We start from the raw sequence: 22816 nt of genomic DNA on the forward strand, positions 1-22816 counted from the left end.
ATTAATAAAAGTAGATTTTATTTTTATTAAGAATTGACATTTTTCTCTAAAATCTAAATTTATTATAGATATTCTCAGTTAGCAAATAAATAAATACATAACTAATTAGCTAGCTATTTTTAAAACTATAAATAATTTTACCTTGGTGTTTATATTAATTCCAATTTTATATAAAGACTGAGAACAAATAAATACAAATATTAAATTTAAAATAAATTATGTAAAATTTATTGATATTTTTTTATAAATAGATTTTCATTTTAATAGACCTGGAGGCGTTCTAGGTATTCTGGGCTTCGATTCAAACGCCTACTTAAATTCATCTTATACCTTTTATAATTAAATAATTTAAATTAAAATATGTTAACTTTATTTTCTGGTTTCTTACCACTTCTCCTTATTACTACTATTGCTACTCAATTTATGGTTCGCTTTACTCCTACTCTATTTACTAATCTTACTGCTATTGCTACTTCTGTTATTCCTTAGTTGGAGGAGACTAAGATTTTTCTGGGGATTATTTACCTGTTGGAGGTTTTTATTTATTATCCTTTTTAACATCTTTGTATGTATGTGCTTATTCTACAAAAGTTTAGTGCTGCTATTATTCGTATTATTTTTATAACTATTCTATTCTCTATCTTTCTCCTCCTGCTGGGGTTCTTAAAATTTTTGGTCTGGATCTCATTTCAGACGGAATATCTGTTTTAATACAATTTACAAATGAAATTAATAAAAAGTAATTCTAATCATACTTCTCTCCTCTTCTTATGGTTGCTCATTTTATTGAATAATCTCTTAGTTATTATTTTAATGGTTTATAAACCCTTATTACTATTCTATTATGCTTTTTTAACTTGCATCTTTAGAAACGCTTTGCGATATAGCGGCTTTTATATTTTTATTTGCTGTTGTGTTTCTTTGTTGCTGCTAGCTTGGCTGAGATCTATAATTTTAGCTTGTTTTCTGTGTGTGACTAATATAGCTTGTGGACATAGATGGCGTAGCTGGTCTATTGAAAGGGATATCTGTTATCCCTCTTTAATAGCCTGCATAACTTTAATGAACATTAATATTTGCAGAAGAAAGCATCCTTTGATTATGGGATTCTTAAATAATTCTCTTTGTGATGTTTTATTACTATTCAAAAAAATAGTTTAATTTAAAATATACTGATAAATCTAAATATGTAAATTACTTTTATAGCTTCAGCTCCTTCCAACTTATAGTTATTGACAAGCAGATCCTCTCCCAAAGGTACATTATTAGAATTTTCTATGAAATCATCTGCTTACTCATCTTCTCCGATTTCTTCTTCATCATCTATGTCATCAACATCGTTATCTTCTTCATTTGAATCACTTAGTGCATCATCATCAGGTTTTTCTTTGTTTAACTAATCCATGATATATTAGATTTACTTGGTAAATCTTTCATCACTACTTTCCATAAGCAATGTAAGTATTTCATTCATACCCATTGCACGTGCTTGTTCTCTTAAAGATTGTCTACCGAGAAGAGAATATAGAGTACCATTAACAAATGTTCTAACCTTTTTTCAATTTAATTTATTAATTTTATTTAAATTAAATATTCCAATTTAAAAAATTTTTAATTTAATATGCTTTTTTCAATTCAAATTTATAAAACATCTTTACATTATTCATTTTCAATAAAATAGAAAAACCATTTTTTATTAAATTTAAAAATTACCTGCATATTTTCATGCTCAAGTAAATCATTTAATACATTTAAAACACCCTCTTTAGGATCTTCACATTTCAATTTACCGCTACTTCTTAATGAGAGATTCATAAATAATGCAGTGGCATATTCATAAGAATATTCAGAAAGAGTGTCTTTTTCATCTCTTAAAGTTTTAACAATCCATTAAATTAAATTATTGTTAATCATAACAATTTAAGGCTTTCTTCTGAGAGAAAGCTTTTATAGAGCACCTAGAGCATTCCTTCTGGTAAAACTGTCTTCTTTCTAAATAATTTTAATAAAAATTGAAAACATTAAATAAATTTAAGAATGTAAAATAACCTCGCTTCTTAAAATATCTATAAGAATTATTGCCAAATTATCTGATTTTATCAGATATGTTCTACCATAAAAATCAGACGCCATTGCATTTACCAATCTCAAAGCAAATCTTTATAAAAAAATTTTATGAGCTTTAATAAAAAAATCAAATATATTGAAATTTACTCTTGAATTCTTTAATCTTTTTAAAATAAGGCTTTTTATAATATTTAATCTTCAGGATTATCACATCCTATCAGATTAAAAGTTGCATAAGTAACAACTATTTCTCTTCTTACATAAGCTCCTCTTGCTTTTGAGACTCTCCATCTTAGAGCTTAGAGGACAGCACAGCATAATATTGGATCCTCTTGTCTTATTATTAAATTTTTAATCTTCTAAAAGTCTAAAGCACAATAAGGGTTCTCATATTTTAGAGGATCGTGAACAATCGCCTAAAATTAGAAATCTTTTTTGAAAAAATTCTTTAAAATAAACTTTTGACTTTGATTTAATTACTTTAGCCTCCTATTAAATTTAAAGGACCTGGGCTAACTAAAAAGTCTGAATTTGTGCCATTGTCAGGATCATTTAAAAAACTTTATTTATCAAACAGCGATATGTCCTAGCTTTATGAAATAAGGTCTTCAATATTTGTGTTCAAAAAGCTTTCAAATTTATCTATCCTAGTTTACAATGCATTTAGCACTTCTTAATTAAACGGAATACCTTTCATTGTATTTCCATCAATCATGGCTTTCAACTTTATATTTAAAAATACATTTGATTTCAATTTTCATGAATTATCTATCAATTTTATTATTACGTTTTTAGATATTAAAACTAATTCATTTGCTGTGGCAATCCACTTTTGATGACTCTCAATAATAATTTATTTGTTTTATTCTGATACTATCCTATTTTAGTTTTGTAACATTAAATACTTTTCATTAAACTGCTTGACTACATTGACAAGTTCCCTATTTTCGTTTTAGAGAGCACTCAAATTAGCTTCATTTCCTGCTCCTTGTCCTCTCAAATATGCTGATTAATCAATGTAATCGCTACTGCTGTTATTATTATTTATAACAATCTACTCTTATGCTTTTTGCATGGCAATATTCTGAAATTAGCCATTTGCATTTATCTAATTTTGCTGCTACAATTATGCAAAAGTATTTGCACTTCCAAAATTCTTATTACCTTCATTATTGGTAGCGTTACTAATATTTGACCAATAGCTTTAATATATGTAAAATAAGAGTGGCAGTGGTTAATTATCATAGAGAGAGGCTAAGAATTGATTTAACTAAAGTCTTAAACTCTATATCCAGTTTTCTGTAAAAAGGTGCTATAAAGCCTGATGCTCTTGAGGCCTTGGAATGTATGGTAAGGCATAATATTATAAAAATTCATTCGTTTTTGCAAGAGCAGCTCCTCTGTTATCTAAGTACTCTTTGAAGCTATTTATGCTTTCTGCATTGATCTATCCTGCTCTCTTATTAAAAAAAGGATGGATTGGAAAGATAAAGAAGTAAATCTGCAAGTAAAATTCTAACTTTGTAACCTTTTCATCACCTATTAAAATACTAAGTGGCAAAAATCTATTCCATTTTTTAAAAAACAACTCTCTCTCTCCTTTCTTAAAATGCTAAATTTAATTTTAAATAAAATAAATGAAAAATCATCATATTTTTTAGAAATGCTATAATAAAGATAGACTTATTTATTCCTATAACTAATATAACATTTTTAATCTAACTAATTCTTTTTTCTATATGAATTGAATTATTTTTTATATAAATGTATATTTTATAATTTTAATTACTTCCATAAGCTGAAATTCATATCCTTTACTCTAATCGTAAGGCTATAGTGGTTAAGTTAACTCATCTTAAAATGTATCAAGTGTTTTAATTAAGTTGTTCTTTAGCAGATACTCGTGTATCAAATTATTTATTTAATCAAAAGGATATTCTTCTGAATATAAACCTTATGCAACACCCTAAAAGTGCTGCATTTAACCAGTAGATTCATTCTTCATTGACTATTGTTAACTTTATGATTACTAATTCTATTGCTAAACTTATTAACTTGTCTTTTATTGAGCTTAAGTAGGACGGAGTCCTTTTTGATTTAAAGAACTCGAACCTTCACTTGCAATTTAATCTCTATTATTTCCAATACTACTATTGTTTTAATTTCTTGACAATGAATTTCTTGCACCAATAATGGTATTTGGGGAAGCTGAACGACCTTGTACAGCATTCTTTGAATTCGATTGTACAGGTTAGGTTCGCTTTTAATTTTAGCTTGACTTTATATTCTACTATGAATTTTATTTATTTTTATTCATTAATATGTATGTAAGTTTCAGTAAAATAATTGAAAAAAATATAAAGAATCAATTTTTAAAACTTTTAACAAATTCTTCGAAATATTGTTAAATTTACAAATCATTAATAAATCAAACAATCTATCAATCTATATATCTATCTATTTATCATTAATTTTTTCATCCATTCATATATGAATAATATTAATATCAAAAAATAACTTTGTATATTTTTGAATATTCAATTATTTAATAATAAGATTACTTAAGAATACCAATCAAAAAAATGTATCTTAAATAAAGAAAATTCATATTACAATAAGTTACTACAAACTTTTTTATAAAACAAGCAAATTCATTTTAAAATTATAAATTATTTTTAATATATAAAATAAACTGTAAAAATGCAACTTAGTTGAATGGCAAAATTTTTCAAAAATATTTTTTTCATTTCTTTTCAATTAAAATCAAAAACTATTTTTTACATAAATAAACTATGTATATATAAAGTATTAATATATTAATTAATTTTTGCTGGTTTTAATTTAAATATTTCTTAGTATTCATCATAATTTTAATTTTTAATTTAATTGTTTGTCTATGTAATTTGAATTATTTTTTAGAGCAGTCTCTATTGATTTAGTCATAGATTTAATTGACTTTGTTATATCTCCATGGTTACTATCATGTTATGTTTAAGGTTTCCAATTTTTATTCATCTCTATAAATTCTTAAATAAATTATTGATTACATTCTAATATATCTTTATTGGAAGGATTTTTCTTCTTTTTATGGTTAACAAATTACTAGAAAGATTGATCACTATACAATAAGATTTTAACTGAATCATCATTTTCTTCTATATACTATTTAAATAAGCTCATAGTTATTAATTTATAAATAGGATCTGACTCTTGTTAATTTGCTATCAACAATTTTCTGAAGGCTATTTGCAGCTTGAGATTGGCAAACTTAAAGTAAATATCGCTAATAGAGAGATTAATAATTTGCTTAAATTTGTCCATTAAACTATCTTTTCTAACATATTATGTTAATATTGTTATAAAATGATTTACTTCATCAGTGTGTAAATTATGAGTTTACTCTTAAAATTCTCCCATTTTATTTTAAATTAAAAATTCATTTTTTTCTTGATAAATTTAATTGTGAATTTCCAAAAGAATTTCAATTAAAAAGCTTATTTTAAGAAGAAAATATGTCAGCAATTATTTTTCTTCTTGAATCTTATTTTCTTCAAACAATTCTTTAAATTTAGAGATGTAAAATACAATTTAATTCGAAGTATTTAATGTCCTTTTTCCTGTCTATTTTAAATTTGCTTTCGCATTATGAATTGAAATGTTAAAAAGCAACTTAAAAAAATTTTTTTATGTGGCAGAGTCGATATCCTAAGTAATACCATTATAGTATTAAATCAATTCACCAATGCCTGTAATAAGTTATCCTTTACTAGTTTTATCTGCTATTTCTGCTGCAGATTAAATTTTTGATGCTAAATACTTGCAAGAATTCATTAATTTATTTAAATTTTTACTTTATTTAATAACAAAATCTGTATCTCTCACTTTCTCAAATAAATGTAAGTAAAAAACAATATCAAGTGCAGGCTAATTGTCCTTTTAACTCTCTACTATTGTTCTCATTTCTTTGATTTTTTCCTTCTATTGATTGATAAGATCTTTAGCATCACAGCTTGACTAACTTGTGCTTAGAAATGAAAAACTTAAGTATATTTCAAATATCTCTTAGAAGTAATGCCTATACTTTTCTATATCATCACCTAAATTCTTTCTATATTTATAAATAAATTCTTCTAGCTAGAATATATTTGCCCTTAGGTTATACTACTCACTATCTTTAGCATCATCATCTTCATCAATATCTTATAATTAATCTTTCTATAATTTATTTTCTTACTAATTCTTTTTAGCATCTTTTTTACTAGATATGTTTTTTTTATTGTCATTTTTATCCTTATCTTATTCTTGATTGCTGTTTTTATCTTTATCCTCTTCACTTTCTTCACTTTCTTCACTTTCGCTTTCACTTTCTTCCTCTTTTTTTTTGTATAAGCTAAATTTGCTCATTGAATGTTGCTATTTATCATTTTAGTGATCATCAGGTATATGCAATAAACTACTTCTACGATTTGCTCCACTTTTATCACTTTTAACACTTTTTTTATCTTTTTAATCTTCTTTTTAACTTTTTAAATCTTTTTCATCATCATCAAGCTAAATTGTATTAAAAGTAAACTTTTATGTATTATTTTACATACTCTTAATTATTTCTAAGCATTCTTATTTTTGTTGATTATATTCTTCTAAGAAATTATCATCTATTTTGAATATAGTGTGCCTTTTTAGTTATTAGTTTACATTAGCTTTATGTACAGCATCAGTAATTTAATCAAATTCATTCTTTGATTATCCACATCCGCCACCTAACAATTTATCGCCTTACATTTAAATTGCTATCTTTTAATTTTTTGAACTATTCTAAAGCCAATCAATAATGTTTTATCTAACATAATATTCGAATTTTTTTCCCTAAAATGAGCTTTTAAATTTATTTATTATCTTATTCTATAAAGTATATGGAACAAAAAGGCTTAAATTTCTTTGGTTTATTATCATCTAAATCCCTTAAGGCCTATTTAAATTCATTATGATTTAAATCTTTAAGTTTTGTGCTAAATCCATTTATAACTTTATTTAATTATGCGAATGTGTTTACTATTGGTAGCTATTATTTTGATTGCTCATACTTTTTTATTCGTACAATTTTGAATAAAATAATCTATCGATAATAAAAAAAATGAATAAATTACAAAGGAATAGTGTAATAGTTATTTAAATTTTCATTTACCTTTTATTTTGTCTCTTTTCCTAAATGGTTTGTTTATAATTTATTTTTAAGATTTTGTTAATTGAATTAAATGATTGGACAAAATATTTGTTTATAGCTGGTTCAAAATTTTTAAAGAATAATAATTATTATATAACTTTTATGCTTATTTACAAATTTACTTAAAAATATAAATAGATCTTTAATAGTATTTTTATTTGTAGTACTATTTTATCTTCTTGATTATAATTAGCTTACAAAAGATTTTTTCTATGAGTTCTATGATTACTGATACCAATTTTTTTATCAATACATTTCATAATTTTTAGAGATATCTATTCTTAGAATCTCTAAAAAAAAGATAAATTCAGAACATTAATTTCGACACTGAATAATAAAACAAAAATAATAGGAGTTTTTCTCTATTTTAAAGTAAATGTAGCTATTACATGTTTTTAGTAATTTTTCAAATAAAATTAGAAATTCCAAAAAAAAACTAAAGAGAATCTTGCAAAACTTCTTCAAAAAAAATATTTACTCAGATAATTTTAAATAATTAGTTAATTTATTGATTTGATAATAAAGAAATCAATGTATTTTGATAAAAAATTTAGAAGAAACTTATAAAGAGCTATTTATAAATTATTGATAAAATAAAAATAAATGAACTATGAAAATAACAAAAAATATTTACTAAGTTATTGAAATACATAAATATTATCTTAAAATTTTAATAATTAAGATCAACATATTCTCATAAAATCAGCTTAATTCTCAAATTTCATTGAGTAAGAAGTATAAAAATTGAGTTTTATTATTCTCAACAGCTTAAGATTGTAAAAATAAAAATATATTTTTATCAAAGCCTAAAAATAATTCTAAATTAGTTCTATTGGAGCAAATTTTAATTAACTAAAAAGGTTATTTTAATAATAGTTTTAGGCTTTATACTTTTTCTAAAAAATTATTTTTTAGCCATAAGCCTAGTTTTAAAAAAGTAATTATATATATTCTAGTATTTATTGCATTATTATAATTACTATTATTTATCCAATTTTTTAAGAACAAATCAACAGGATAAATTTAAATTTAAATTAATTTATTTTTTATGAGTTTCAATCTATTTTCTACAACTAAAATATTTAGTTAACTACCATAAATTCTTTTACTTTGATCATTATATATTAAAAAACAGTCTTTAATTTTATGAATGCAAAAAATTTTTTTTTTCAAAATTTAAATAATAGTTAACAAATGCTACATAATCAGTTAATAGAGTATTTAAAAATTTAATTATAAAATATAGTTGTTGTTGAATAATGATTTATATATTATTGGACAATTATTTTCTCTTTAAAATTTTAATTATTATTTATTAGCTTTTAAGTATTGAATATCCCAAAGCTGTTTTTGAGTTGAAGCGAAGAAAAATCTTTAATTATTAATTTCTAGCCATAATAAAATTTTGTTTAAATTAAAATTTTATTTGAGTAATTAATATTTATAATCTGGTATATTAAAATTAAATGGATATATGATCATATTTTAGAGTAATATAAGCTTAATTTGTATAAGGTAATTACATATTATTTAAAAGTTATTTAAATTAAATGAGTCATAATATTTTCAATTTTATATTAATTTACAAAATAAAAGCTTTAATATTCAATTTAATTTGTATTTACCTTTTTTATTTTATATAAATTTAACTATTTTATCAGAATTAATGAAATAAAAATAATTATTATTAAATTGCAATTATAATAAATAAATAATATCAAATATTTCTTAAAATATTTTACATTAATTTTAATATTGATAAATATTTATTTGTCAAAACTATAGATATAGTATTTATTTTATACTAAAAAAGTTTCATAGATATATTAATAAACTAAAAAATAATTTTTGAAAATATTTAATTTTTATAGTTAGTCATATTTGTTTTCTAATTTTTTGTATATTTACCTTAACATCTACTACTCAACCAAACTAATATATTACTGAAAAATTAATCAAACATTATTATTTTTACTTGCTTAATGGTAATAGATATTAATAATGTTTGTTTCAAAAATTGAAAGATTTAAGGTAATTATTTTTAAAATATAGAACTAAATGTAATTTTTAAGAGTAAAAGAGGAAGACCATTAAAAATATCTAAATAATTAAGTATTTTATGTATCAATACGTAATGTTAATATTAAATTCATGATTGATGATGATTTATCTAGTTAAGGTTTTAAGTAAAATTTCTATGAATGATAATGTTCTTGCTCAAAATAGTAAATTAAAAAAGTAGTTTTAAACATTTTAAAAAAAGCTTTTAAATATATAAAAATGTTTTAAAGAATTACTCTGTTTAAAAGTGAGTTTATGTATGATTATTTTTTTTAATTTTAATTTATAGAAAATTAGTTAGTTACATAGTTTATTTAGTATGACAGTTTTTGCAATGATCGTAATCTTAAATTACTAATAATACGTCACTCTCTAATTTGTTTTTCAAATTTAGATTATATTTCTAAGTGTTTTACTTATTTAAAAATCCCTTATTATTCTATTTACAAACTTAAAGGATCAAACAATATATAAAAATGGCTTATTTCAACTTATAACTAATGTTAATTCATTCTTTTTGTGTAAAAATGTAAATTCGAAACACTTACATTATTGGAATTTTTATTAATAAAGTATGAAATTAATGATAAATTATTGATAAATATTACTAAAAATATTCTGAAAAACTTCTCTTTTAATTTCTTTTAAAATTGAATAAAAAAATATATAAGCAATTTGTTTTAAAGTTGTAACAAAAATTTAGACTTGCTATTTATTTTACAAATACATAAATAGATATTGATTATTAAGCAATAAAAAATCAAATTAAATAAATAAATAACAATTAGGCAAATAGTAATAACAAATATTAAAATGAGTATTTAAGTTTATTAGACTAGCTAATAAGTTTTTAATTATTTAGCAAGTATATTTGTTAAATATGAAAAAAAATATGAGAAAGGAGCTCCAATATTTTACACTCTTCTATGCTCTTTATTATTTGTAATTGTAAGTAAGATGGTTAGACTTATGCACGGATTTGGTTCTTCTGAAATACTTTGCTTAAGATCAGTAATTTCTCTTTTGATAAGCACTGTCATAACTAGTTTACTTAATCATTCTCCATATACAAGTGATAAATAACTGCATAAATTACTTATGATGAGATGTATAATAGCTGGTATAGGTCATTATTGTTTTTATCAATCAATTTACATGCTTGATGTTACAGAATCTGTAACTATATCTTAAACGTCACCATTTTGGACTACTATACTGGCTGGTTTAATTTTGAAGGAAAAGTTGAGGCCAAATCTTTTCTTGACTCTGATTTTTAGTTTTGTAGGTATTCTTCTTGTAATATAACCTACATTTGTTAAAGAAATTCTGGGTATATAAGTAGATAAGAATTAAGGAGACTAAAGTGAAAGAATGTAGGGATTAATTTTTGGTCTACTCTAGAGTTTTTCAATAAGCACAGCAATGATAATAGTAAAAAAATTGAGTGTAGGTATTTAAAATACTATAATAATACATTATGCAGTTCTTTCAACAGCTATTATAAGTGGTTTAGATTTAATTTATAAAGGCGAGTTTAATGAAAAAATATATGAGACTGAAAACTTAATTTTTGTTTTTTTTATTGGATTAACTAATTATTCGGCTTAAATAATATATAGTAGAGCGATTATGTTAGGACAGGCTTCTAAAGTAGGTCCTTTAACATATTCTTAAATTTTATTTGGGTTTATCATTGAAATAACAATATTCCATAAAGATGTTAGTTTATTAAATATAGCAGGTGCTATTCTTATTTTGATAGGAAATATTGAGTCAATTAAAGGAAAATGAAAAAAAAAATCGAATAATTTTTTTTTTTAAATTTTTTTTATTAGAATAAAAAGGTTAATATAAAATATCATGTAAATAAATTGATATTATCATAAGAATTCACATATTAATTAATTATTAAATGAAACTCATGTAATTCAACAAAGCATATTTGATTAAATTAATTAAAAAGTTAATTCATTGTTTCAAAAAATATATACTAAAATTATAAAGATGTAAAAATAATTTTAATGCAATTTAAAATATTTAGAATTAATATTTTTTAAAGGTTTTTACAATTTCTATTCATTAATTTTATTTATTTATTACCTTTAATTTGTAAAAATGTATTTATTAAGCAATCTAATTATAGAATTATATTAAAGGTAACTTCAAAATAATAGCTACAATCTAAAAATAAATAAAAATAAGTTATTAATTATTTAAACCAATCAAATGATTTGTACATACTTTTTGAGATAAACGTAAGCCAGAATAATTTTAAATTTATTTCTTTTTAAAAAGGAAAAGCAAAGCCTAATTTAAATTGATTTTTTTAATGATGGTTTTTTGTATTAGATAGAAACTTAGTTTCTTTATTTAATTGTAAGGTTTAATATGTTGTTATATGGATGGCTGGTGCTGATTATAGTTTTTATTTTTATAATTAAGATTAAAAAGAAAGTATGATCATTAAATGCATATTTAAATACATTACAATAATAAATATATTAATTTATAAATTTATAATTCAAAAGTAACATTTTTAATAACTTAGCATATATTAATCCTTTCAGCATAATCACATATTTTAAACTATTAATATTTGATTATTTTAATAAAAAAATGAATTTAAAAATCTTAATGAAGATTTTTCTTATAATTGCTCTTTGAATGAAAAAACTTTCTATATCAATGTTTTTGTTCTTCTTTTTGTTATTTTTTAATTACATATAGCTGACTGAATTCTTAGCCACTCGTTTAATTCAATTAGCTATCAGTAATTGTAAATTATTAAAAAATAACGAAAAAAAAAAATTTTGACCCTAACCAATATTAGTTATTCTTTTGTAATTTATTTCGATGTGAATTTTAATAAATAATAAAAGCTAAAAAGATTAAATAGATAAAAAATAATAAATGTCGATTCAGGCTTTGTTTTAAAAAATTGATATATTTTCTCAAATATTTTCATTTTAATTTGGAAAAACAGATAGAAAAAATAGAACGTGCTTGGGTGGAGTTTTGTCCGCTGTCATAATTATATTATGTTCCATTTATTTAGGATAGTTGCTTGATTTATATTTTGGAAACAAATTGCTCCCTAAGATTATATCTACAACACAAGCAATATAATTCACAGAAAGACAATCTTTAAATTTTGAAAAATCACCTGTCTTATTTTTTTTGTTATTTAATGGTTATCCACTTGAATAATTTGAAGCTATGACTGGTAAAAAGTATATGAACATTGATATTTACTATACCTAGTATTATATGAATATGACAAAGTAGTATATTCTACCTTAAATTGATTGTGGTTTAGTTTATCCTAACCAAACCTTTGATGGATATAGATGTATAGATTTTAATAGTATTGATATTGACAAAAAATCTCTTACTTTCTCAGGAGATTTTTAAACTTCATATGAAATTCACTTTTCTTCTTGCTCTGGAGAAATTAATTGTGCGCCAGAATAGGAAACATTACAATACTTAACCTAGTATAATAGTACATTATTTGCTCATTTAGTAACACAGTAATTCAATTAAACTACAAGATAGTTTTAGGAAAACTTTAACTTTTAATAATTTTCTTTTGATGATTACTTAGTTTTTTTATCATAAATCAGTATTCAAAAAACTACATCTACGATTTAGTAAGGTTTTATGCTTCAAGATTCATCTTAAAAAGACTATATATCAAATATTCATAGATTAGATACTTAATATACAAGAAATAATATAAAATCAAAGATTAATTTTGAAGGATATGGCTTTTTATTTATCTATTTAGATTAAAATTATAATTAGATTGTATTCTAATTTCCTATGATAACTGAAGTCTTATCTCAGTGTGTTTGCGTGTTTAACATTTTTTTTGTTTTTGGTTATTTTGCTTCAGCCTTTTCTCGATACTAAATTGTAGAAAAATTAAGCGGAGTTTACTTGAAAGAATACTTTAAAGGTACAGCAGCTTATTTGATTCAAAAATAGTAAAATTAGAGTCCAAATATAGATTTAAATCGCTCATATGCTGAAGAAATAATCAAAATTCAAGAATAGATTAATAACACAGATTTTTAAACAAATCTTCATAAAGTTTGCAAAATAAACTTTTTTTAAAGGTAAAATTTATTTTTATTCAGTTTTTAATTTAAATAAAATAATTTAAAAAATTTAAATAGGATAAGATTAATGATTCTACGTTGGATAGGATTGGATAAGTAGAATCAAAATGAAGAAGATATTTAAAAAAGCATATATGAAAAGATAATTGATTACACTCTTTCATAAATGGATATATTTTAAGTTTATAAGTAATTAATTCACCTAAATATGGCAATTAAACTCATTCTTACAAAAGAGTAATATGCAACTTTAAAATTTTGCGGATGTAATCTAGATGAATCTTTAGAATTATTAAATTTTGATGATAAAATCAACAAAAATAATGTTCTTTAATAAACATAATTAAGCTAAATTTAATAGCTGAATTATTCAATAAAATAAGACATTAATCTATCTAATACAAATTAAACACTTTCCAAAATAAAACTAAGTTATGCAACTTAAAAATCTATGATTAATAATTCACCTCAGAGAGTAAATAATACCATAGATATTGATTCATAACTTATGCTCTTTGAAAAAAGTAAGGATTTCATATTAACAAAAGAACAAGGAGTTGATAAATAAAACCAAGCACAAAAATTAGAAAATTTATAAAAAGGTAATTTGAAAAAGAAAAGTCAGTTAATAGTAACTTCACCTAATATTTTTTTACAGTAAGAAAGAAAAATTGCAAATGTTAAAAACAATTTATAAAATGTAGATAATAGTCAAATATAATCTCAAAAGGGCTCTACAAATTAATAAGAGGTAAATTATGATAAATAAATAGGGCTTGATGATGCTTCACCCTAAATATGCAAGGAGAGTTATACTGCAAAAAATCCTTTAATCTTATCCAAACTAAATTCTATGAAAAATAAAAAGGATAAAGAAAAACAGTATTAATAATAGAAAGATAAGACATATTCTTTTAGCAGTATGAATAACAGTATTATAAAAAGTAACTTTTTGGATTCTCAATAGAATAATAAAATTACCAAAGCTTAAGGAGATGTTGAAACTGAACTAAGTGAAACCTGCTTTCAAAATTTAACAAATAATTTAAATTAGAAACCAAGTAACTTGAGGTTGAATTTACCGTTTTTAGAAAATGAAGATTTCGAAGGACATTAAAGCTATATTAGTAAATAAATAAATCACATAGAAGAGTTAAACAAACTAGACAAAGATGAAAAGCTGTAAAAGGCAGAACTTTATAATTTTTTGAATAAATTCTAAAATAATATCAAATCGATATCATATATTGATAAAAATATATTCAACTCTTTAATCATAAATTACAAAAATTCAAATATACTTTGAATTATTTAAGTTATTTCGCCAAGCAAATAAATAATCTGCTTATATTTCCTCTTATTTTTATAGTTTTTAATGAAATTTTTCTTAAAATAGGAAAATAAACTTAAAATATTTATAATATCTTGTTTTTTCTTTTTGAGAATTATATACTTAAATAAATACATCTCTATTTGTTTAAATTTATAATTTATAAACTCTAAATGAAATAATTCCTCAAAATATTTATTATAATTTGTGTATAATTTTTCTAGGTTTTGAAATTCCTTTGGTTATAAGGATAGTAAGCCAAGTTTTTATTATTATTTAGATAAAAAATGATTTTATGGCAAATTACATGCTCTTTTTGTTTTTTTAAATCAAAAAATATAAAAAAAACCTCAGTTTTAACAAAAAATTTAAAATTTAATAAAAATTTACAATTCTATAAAAATCACAAAAATCAAAAATTCTATTTTTATAAAATTGAAGATATTTTTAAATTAACATTTATTTATCATTCATATCTTTAAAAATAAATGGGTAAAAAAGTTAAAGAGTTATATGGTCAGTTAATAATGCATGCTTATTATTAATAATAGATATAAATAATGTATGATTAAAATAGTATGAGATTAAGGGTAAATTATTTTAAAAATATAGAACTCAATGTAAATTTTACCAGTAAAAGAGGATAGCTCAATGAAAAATAAAAAGGCAAAAGAAAAACAGTATTTAAAATAGAAAGATAAGTGTTTTCATTTAGCAGTATGAATATAGGTATTATAAAAAGTAACTTTTTGGATTGTCAATAGAATAATAAAATTACCAAAGTATAAGGAGATATTTACAAAATTTAGCAAATACGCTAAATTAGAAATCAAGTAACTTGAGGTTGAATTTGATGTTTTTAGAAAATGATGATTTTGAATCTCATTAAAGCTTAGTAAATAAATAAATCACTTAGAAGAATTAAACAAATTAGACAAAAATGAAAAGCTATATAAGAGAGAACTTTAATTAATTCCATTAAATTTATAAAAAAGGAGTTTCATTAATAAAAAAAATATTTATATAAATATGTAAAAAATAATTTTAATCGAATTTAAAATATTTATTAATAGTTTACTTATTTGTCATTTACTATTTTTATATGTAATATTATTTATTATAAATAATTGTAAAAGTGTATTTGATTAATTTTCAAATTCTTTGCTTTTAAATAAAAAAATTTCAAAAATATATCTACAATTAAAGTATTAAACATCATCAATAATTATTAATTAAAATAAATGCTTGAGGTTAAATTATAATTGATTAAGTTACATATCTTTTTTGATAAAAAATGTAAACCAAAATCATTTTTTAAATTTATTTTCCAATAAAATGAAAAGGAAAGCTTAATTTAAATTAGTTTTTTCAATGATAATTTATGTAAACGAAAATTAGTTATCTAATTGAATAGTAGGACTTTAATTTATTACTATTTGAGTATATTTAAAACTTTAGAAAATTATAAATGATAAAATTATATATAACATTATTTTATTCTTTTTTGTTATTTTTTAATTACATTTAATTGAGTTTTTAACCACTCATTTATTAAATTATCTACCCATTAATTTAAAATTAATAGAAAAATAAAAAAGTTTTCACCAAAACAATATTACGTAGCTAATTTTTTTAAATTTATTTATTTTCAAGTAGGTTTTAATGAACATCATAATTAATAATAATTAAAAAAATTAATAATTAACAAACAAGAAACATAAAAAATGCAAATTTAGGCCGTGTTTGAAAAAATTGATTTATTTTCTTAAATATTTTCATTTTAGTTTGGAAAAAAAGATATAAAAAATAAAACATTCTTAGGCGGAGTTTTATCTGCTACTATAATTATAGTATGTACCATTTATTTAGGAAATCTACTTGATTTATATTTTGGAAATAAATTGCTCCCTACGATTATATCTACTACTCAAACAATATAATTCACAGAGATACAATCTTAGAATTTTGATAAGTCACCTATATTATTTGCGTTAATGATTAACGGATATCCCCTTGAATAATTTGAAGCTATGACTGGTAAAAAGTTTATGAATGTCGATGTATACTTTACTGAGTATTATATGAATATGACAAAGTAGTATATTTTACCTTAAATAGATTGTGGGAAGATTTATCCTAACCAAACCTTTGATGGATATAGATGTATAGATTTTAGTAGCATTGATACTGAGAAGAAATCCCTTACTTTCTCAGGAAGTTTTCAAACAACTTATGAAATTCGTTTATCTTCTTGTTCTGGTGAAAATAATTGTGCACCAGAGAAGGAAACCTTAAATTATTTAACCTAGTATAATAGTTCATTATTTGCTCATTTTGTAACATCATAATATAACTATACTACAAGACAGTATTAGCAAAACATACAATTTTAATAATTTTTTTTTGATGATTTCTTAGTTTTTTTGTCGTAGATTAAAATGGAAAAAACTACATCTAAAATTTAATAAGGCTTTATGCTTCAAGATGCATCCATAAAAGAACACATATCAAATATTCATAGGTTTGATACTTAATATTCAAGAAATAATATAAAGTAAAAAATTAATTTCGATGGATATGGTTATGTATTTATGTATTTAGACTAAAATTACAGCTAGATTGCCTACTAATATCCTATGATAACAGAAATTTTATCTCAGTGTGTTTGCGTTTTTAATATTTTTATTGCGTTTGGTTCATTTGCTTCAGCTTTTTCTAGATACAAAATTGTAGAAAAATTAAGTGGAGTTTATTTGAAGGAATACTTTAAAGGCACGGCAGCTTATTTGATATAAAAATCGTAATCTTAAAATCCAGGTTTTGATTTAAATAATTCGTACGCTGATGAAATTTTCAAGATTCAATAACAGATTAAAAACACAGATTTTTAACAAAATATCCATAGAGTTTGCAAAGCAAGCATTTTTTAAAGGTAAAAAATTCTTTTGCTTTTAATTTAAATCAAATAACATAAATTAAAAAATGTAAATTAGGATAAGATTAATGATTCTATAAATGCTAGGAATTGAGAAGTAGAATTTAGAAGATGAGGGGATTTAAAAAAGCATATATGAAAAGATAATTGATTACACTCTTTCATAATGGATATTTTTTAAGTTTATAAGCAATTAATTCATCTAAATATGGCAATTAAATTGATTCTTACGAAGGAGTAATATGCAACTTTAAAATTTTGCGGATGTAATCTAGATGAATCTTTAGAATTATTAAATTTTAATGACAAAATCAACAAAAATAATGATCTATAAAAGAGTGAATTATTCTAAAATTAACAGCTAAATCACTCAACAAAATAAGATTTTAATCAATAAAATACTAATTAAATATCTTCATTATCGAAAGTAAGCAATTTAACTTAAAAAATAATGTTTAATAATTCACCTTAGAGATTAGATAATACAATAGATATTGATTCTTAACTTAGGCTCTTTGACAAAAGACAGGAATTCATATTAAAAAAAGAAGAAAGTAATGATAAATAAAATTAATCATAAAAACTTGAAAAGTTTTAAATGAATTCATGGATATAGAAAAGTGATTAAACTTTATTTTAACCTAGTATTTTTTTATAGCATGATAGAAAGATTGAAACATTTAAAAGTAATTAAGCAATAAGAGATATAGGTTAAATATAATTTCAAAATACCTCTATAATATATAAAGAGGAAAATGAATAAAAAGAGTCTGAACAAACCTCCTATTAAGTGGATAAGGAGAGTTAAATTGGTAAAGATTCTTTAATTTTATGCAAAATGAATGCTATTAAAAATAGAATAACTAGAGAAAATGATATTTTAAAAGGCAAATATAAAGCATCCTCTTTTAGCAGTTTAAATAACAGTATGATAAAAAATAACTTTTAGGATTCCCAATAGAATAGCAAAATTATTAAAGCTGAAGGAGAAGTTGAAACTGAACTAAATAAAACCTATTTACAACATTAAGTAAGTACACCAAATTAAAAATCAAGAAATATTAGGTAAAATTTATAGTTATTAGAGAATGAAGATTTCAGTATTATTAAATGCAACTTTTTGGATTCTTAATTGAACAGTAAGATTGTTAAAGCCTAAGGAGACGTTGAAACTGAACTATGTGAGAGTTGTTTACAAAATTAACCAAATTCAACATTATAAAAAAATAGCTAATTTAGGTAAAATTTAAAGCTATAAGAAAACGAAGATTTAGAAGCACATTAAAGCTATATTAGTAAATAAATAAATCACATTGAAGAGTTAAACAAAATAGACAAAGATGAAAAATTATAATAGGCAGAACTTTATAATTTCTTAAATAAATTCTAGAATAATTTCAATTCAATATCATATATTGATAAAAATATATTTAACTCTTTAATTGTAAATAAACAAAATTCCAATGTATTTTGAGTTATTTATTTTATTAAAAAATATTTAAAGACCAAAAAAAAATTTAATTAAATTTTTAAACAAATGAAGAGATAAATAACCCTCCTCCAATTTCCTCTTTTAAAGCCAATTCAAATTGAAAAAATGTAAAAAAAAACAATTTGAGGCTTGTAATTAATTTTTATGTTTTATAAAAGTTTGATTAACTTTAACAAAAAAATTGATAACTGTTCAAAATATATTAAAATAGTTTGAAACAAAATAATAACATTTTCAATAAAATAATTTATATACAAATAATGATTTTTTATGTTGCTTTTATTAGTTTCACTAATAATTTTTATTTTTAAGATTTTTAAGGAATTCTCTATTGAAATCAGAAATTGAATCATTTAAATTATGGGAATGTTCTATTGTATTTTAATCTTTTAAATTATTATTTACAGCTTATCCATAATAGCGAGAATCGTTAATTTCTTCATCTTATTCTTCTATTACATTGATATGAACATTTTGCAAAGATTGGTAATTTTAATTATCTTAGTGGTATTTATGGTCAGAATCGGTTTAGTAGGTATTAAATTTTTGTTAACTATTGATTATATTAGCACTTTTGCTGTAACTATCGCTATATTAGTCAACATTTGAAGCACTTCTTTGATTTAGTATGTTTTATCTTGAAAAATCAGTCATGTTCATTTCATTTACTTAACTAATTGTGTTCTTTTTGTAAGCAGGTAAATTTATCTAACCCTTGCTATTAGGCGTGGAGTTGTAATTAGGATTTTAATTTATACCTGCTCCTGTTGCAAATACTGAAGGAGGAAGGTATGAACCTCTACTGTTTGATACCAAACCTATATTTCTGTTTGAAGTATTTGGGTTTGAATATCCATTAACAATATTTGGATTCACTTTTATATTATTTTCATCTTAGAGAGATATTTATTCAATTTAAGCTTCACTTTTTCCTTTGGCTAACATTACAAGGGCAACAACATAGAAGAAATAAATTCCTAATTATGTTAGATTAGGAAAATCTTGATAACCAAAAATAAAAGCTAAAAGCATTGCAGCAAAAGCTTCACTCATAATAGCTATATCAACATAAATAGTTTTAAGCTACTGACTAATGTACGAGAATAGCTTTGTGTTTACAACACCAGTTACCAAGCTGATAAAAATATTTAAAAATATCCACTTAACTGAGAAAACACCAAATAAACCATGATTCGTATTCATATCGAAAGTTGACTTTTCAAATATCAAGCTGTAAATTCCAAAGAAAATTGTTGTAAAAGTTGAGAGTAAAAAAACAGCAAGCATCCAAGGATATTCGCATGTTATTTACTATATATTAGAGTAATAAATAGAAGCAGATAAAGCGCCTGCAAGAGCAATAAGTTCAGGGTAAACCACTGATGTATCTTCATAGACTAGTAGAACTAATACACCTATAGACAAAAGAGCGCCAAAAGTTTCAAACTTGTTGATTGATTATTGCTAAACTTTTTCTTCTTTTGGAGTAAAGTGAGATAGTATCTTATAAATAACAAGGAATAAAGGGTAAATGTTATTAAAAATATAGACATTTGCAATAGAAGTATGGAACACGCTGTAAGCCATAGTGCCTACCCAAACTGCGTAAACAAATGAGCAAAAAATAATTGTTTTCAAACATTTTTTATTAAAAATGTGCTCTCTTTAATACAATCTCATTTCCTCTATTTCTTCTGTTTTTTCCTTACTATATTCCTAGTAAATCAAAGGGATAAAAAATATTGAAATTAATATTTAACGCCAGAATGCGCGTAAAATGAATCCCCCTGTTTATGTTTCGTCTTCAGGATCTTTAAGATCAATCATTAAAAACGCAGTACCTTTAAAACCAGAAATAAAAACAGCTAAAATAGTCAATAAAATAGTTGAATATGGTATAGGACGTGACAATTGTTGGGCTATTTATTTAGATGCTATATGGCGATTATCAAAAAAGGAATTAGTATTTCTTGTTTAATCTACTTTCCAACTGTAACCCTAATTTTACTATTGAAATTATAATTATTCCTATCTGTTTGATTAGCTATAGCCATGGTATTCATAATCTTCGTCGTCTGAAACTGAGTTATTTTATGGATAAGCTTATTATTAGCGGCTTACTGCATTTGTAATTTTAGGTATTTCTGAATTCTTGCGAATCTATTCTAAATTTACTGCGTAGGATAACTAATTTGAATTTTCTTTCATTAAATCTAACTGCTTATTTTTTTTTGTGGTGCCTTCTAATATCTATATGTATCTTTGTAAGTTTTCTAAAAGAAATCTACTTCATAATAATAATTGATTATTAAAAATTATATAGATATGTAGAAATTCAAAAGATGGAATATTTAATCAATCAAACTATATCGAAAACAAAGAAAACTAAAAAATAAAATTACCTTAATTTATAGTTTTAATATGCTTTCTTCTTTCACTGTGGCCTAAAACAAACTTTGATTAGCTATGACTAATAATTAATGAATATTTTCTCTTAGTTTATGTTGAAAATATATTATTTATTTATTAATTTATTTTAGATAGAAATAAAAAGAGCTTATAAATAATTTTTTAAATTATTAAAAATAATATATTTGAGATGATTTTTATAAAAAAAAAATAAATGAAAGAAGAAACCTATATAAATATTAAAATCATAGATAATATAGATAGATAGATTTGTTTGTTTGTTTATTTGTTTTATTTACTAATTTTTTTATTAATTATACCTAATAATCAAAATTAAAAATATTAAAGGAAAATTTAAAATTATGAATTAAGACATTTATTATTAATGAATAACATAATTGACTGAATAATTGACTCAGTGCATTTTTATCAAAAGATATCAAATCATTTATTTCGAAAATTCTAAGTAAGTTTTCCATTCTCTTTATTTTATAAATATTTTTTTAATTTGTTTCTTTTGTTTTTGTCTTTTGTGTTAATTATTGTGTTGGTATTTATTATTTTCTATTCTATTTAAGTAAATAGAGATAGAATTTAAATGTTTTAAAATAGATATGAAATATGATATTTTCTGTTTATTCTAATTACAAACATATTCAACGATAACATTATTTTGTAAAAATATAAATTTTTTTTCTAAAGTAAAATATTTGATAAAAATATTTATTTAAAATTATTACTAAGAATATTTTATTATTTTATAAATATATTAATTCTATTTATTTTATACTTAAATTATATGAAGAATCCCTTTTTTTCTAGAATTATTTATAAAATATTTGTAATTTTAAAATTTATTTTTAAATTATTTGAAACATTTATTAAGGGTAGATCTTGAACTATTAAAATTAAATAAAATGATAAAAATTAATTTTTATTTAAAAGTTAATTGGAAAATCAAATCATAAATCTAAAATAAATTATTTTTAAGAATTTCTTAGATTTAATAAAAAATGTTATTGCTTGATAAATTGAGAAATAACCATTTTGAATATAAAACAATAGTAAAACAAATGCTAGATTCAAAATATTTATTTGCTAATTAAAAAATATTAACATTTTGTTAGTGCTTATTATCGAAATGTCTCAGAATTACTTTGTAGCTCATTTTTTCATA

General features: G+C 22.1%; 7 protein-coding genes across 7 annotated transcripts; 4 read left to right on the forward strand and 3 right to left on the reverse strand. All coding sequences in view use genetic code 6, as the record gives it.

Moving 5' to 3' along the window:
• Nucleotides 1-255: 255 nt before the first annotated feature.
• Nucleotides 256-4429, reverse strand: TTHERM_00723450 (hypothetical protein; the record flags this gene model as incomplete). The annotated part of the gene is made up of 10 exons (XM_001031823.2): nt 3857-4429; nt 2855-3679; nt 2548-2791; nt 2215-2497; nt 2050-2158; nt 1714-1992; nt 1199-1552; nt 756-1140; nt 389-702; nt 256-330 (listed from the first exon to the last, which is right to left on the reverse strand). The coding sequence occupies exons 1-10, from the start codon at nt 4382-4384 to the stop codon at nt 256-258; spliced, it is 3396 nt and encodes a 1131-aa protein (XP_001031823.2). The 5' UTR covers nt 4385-4429.
• Nucleotides 4430-4894: 465 nt separating this feature from the next.
• TTHERM_00723460 (hypothetical protein) lies at nt 4895-7357 on the reverse strand. Its single transcript, XM_001031824.2, has 2 exons — nt 7253-7357; nt 4895-7183 (listed from the first exon to the last, which is right to left on the reverse strand). The coding sequence occupies exon 2, from the start codon at nt 7147-7149 to the stop codon at nt 4930-4932; it is 2220 nt and encodes a 739-aa protein (XP_001031824.2). The 5' UTR covers nt 7150-7183; nt 7253-7357; the 3' UTR covers nt 4895-4929.
• Nucleotides 7358-10309: 2952 nt separating this feature from the next.
• TTHERM_000723479 (EamA-like transporter family protein) lies at nt 10310-11143 on the forward strand (the record flags this gene model as incomplete). Its single annotated transcript, XM_012800333.1, has 1 exon — nt 10310-11143. The coding sequence occupies one exon, from the start codon at nt 10310-10312 to the stop codon at nt 11141-11143; it is 834 nt and encodes a 277-aa protein (XP_012655787.1).
• Nucleotides 11144-12262: 1119 nt separating this feature from the next.
• On the forward strand, nt 12263-14779 carry TTHERM_00723480 (transmembrane protein, putative; the record flags this gene model as incomplete). The annotated part of the gene is made up of 4 exons (XM_001031826.2): nt 12263-12882; nt 12976-13470; nt 13531-14104; nt 14204-14779. 4 exons carry the CDS (start codon nt 12263-12265, stop codon nt 14777-14779), a joined length of 2265 nt encoding a protein of 754 aa, XP_001031826.2.
• Nucleotides 14780-16797: 2018 nt separating this feature from the next.
• Nucleotides 16798-17962, forward strand: TTHERM_000723488 (hypothetical protein; the record flags this gene model as incomplete). Its single annotated transcript, XM_012800334.1, has 2 exons — nt 16798-17735; nt 17797-17962. 2 exons carry the CDS (start codon nt 16798-16800, stop codon nt 17960-17962), a joined length of 1104 nt encoding a protein of 367 aa, XP_012655788.1.
• Nucleotides 17963-18189: 227 nt separating this feature from the next.
• Nucleotides 18190-19212, forward strand: TTHERM_000723489 (hypothetical protein; the record flags this gene model as incomplete). Its single annotated transcript, XM_012800335.1, has 1 exon — nt 18190-19212. One exon carries the CDS (start codon nt 18190-18192, stop codon nt 19210-19212), a length of 1023 nt encoding a protein of 340 aa, XP_012655789.1.
• Nucleotides 19213-19518: 306 nt separating this feature from the next.
• TTHERM_00723490 (transmembrane protein, putative) lies at nt 19519-21438 on the reverse strand (the record flags this gene model as incomplete). The annotated part of the gene is made up of 1 exon (XM_001031827.1): nt 19519-21438. One exon carries the CDS (start codon nt 21436-21438, stop codon nt 19519-19521), a length of 1920 nt encoding a protein of 639 aa, XP_001031827.1.
• Nucleotides 21439-22816: the final 1378 nt, after the last annotated feature.

This window comes from Tetrahymena thermophila, assembly GCF_000189635.1.
Source record: "Tetrahymena thermophila SB210 genomic scaffold scf_8254362, whole genome shotgun sequence".
NCBI classification, from domain to species: domain Eukaryota; phylum Ciliophora; class Oligohymenophorea; order Hymenostomatida; family Tetrahymenidae; genus Tetrahymena; species Tetrahymena thermophila.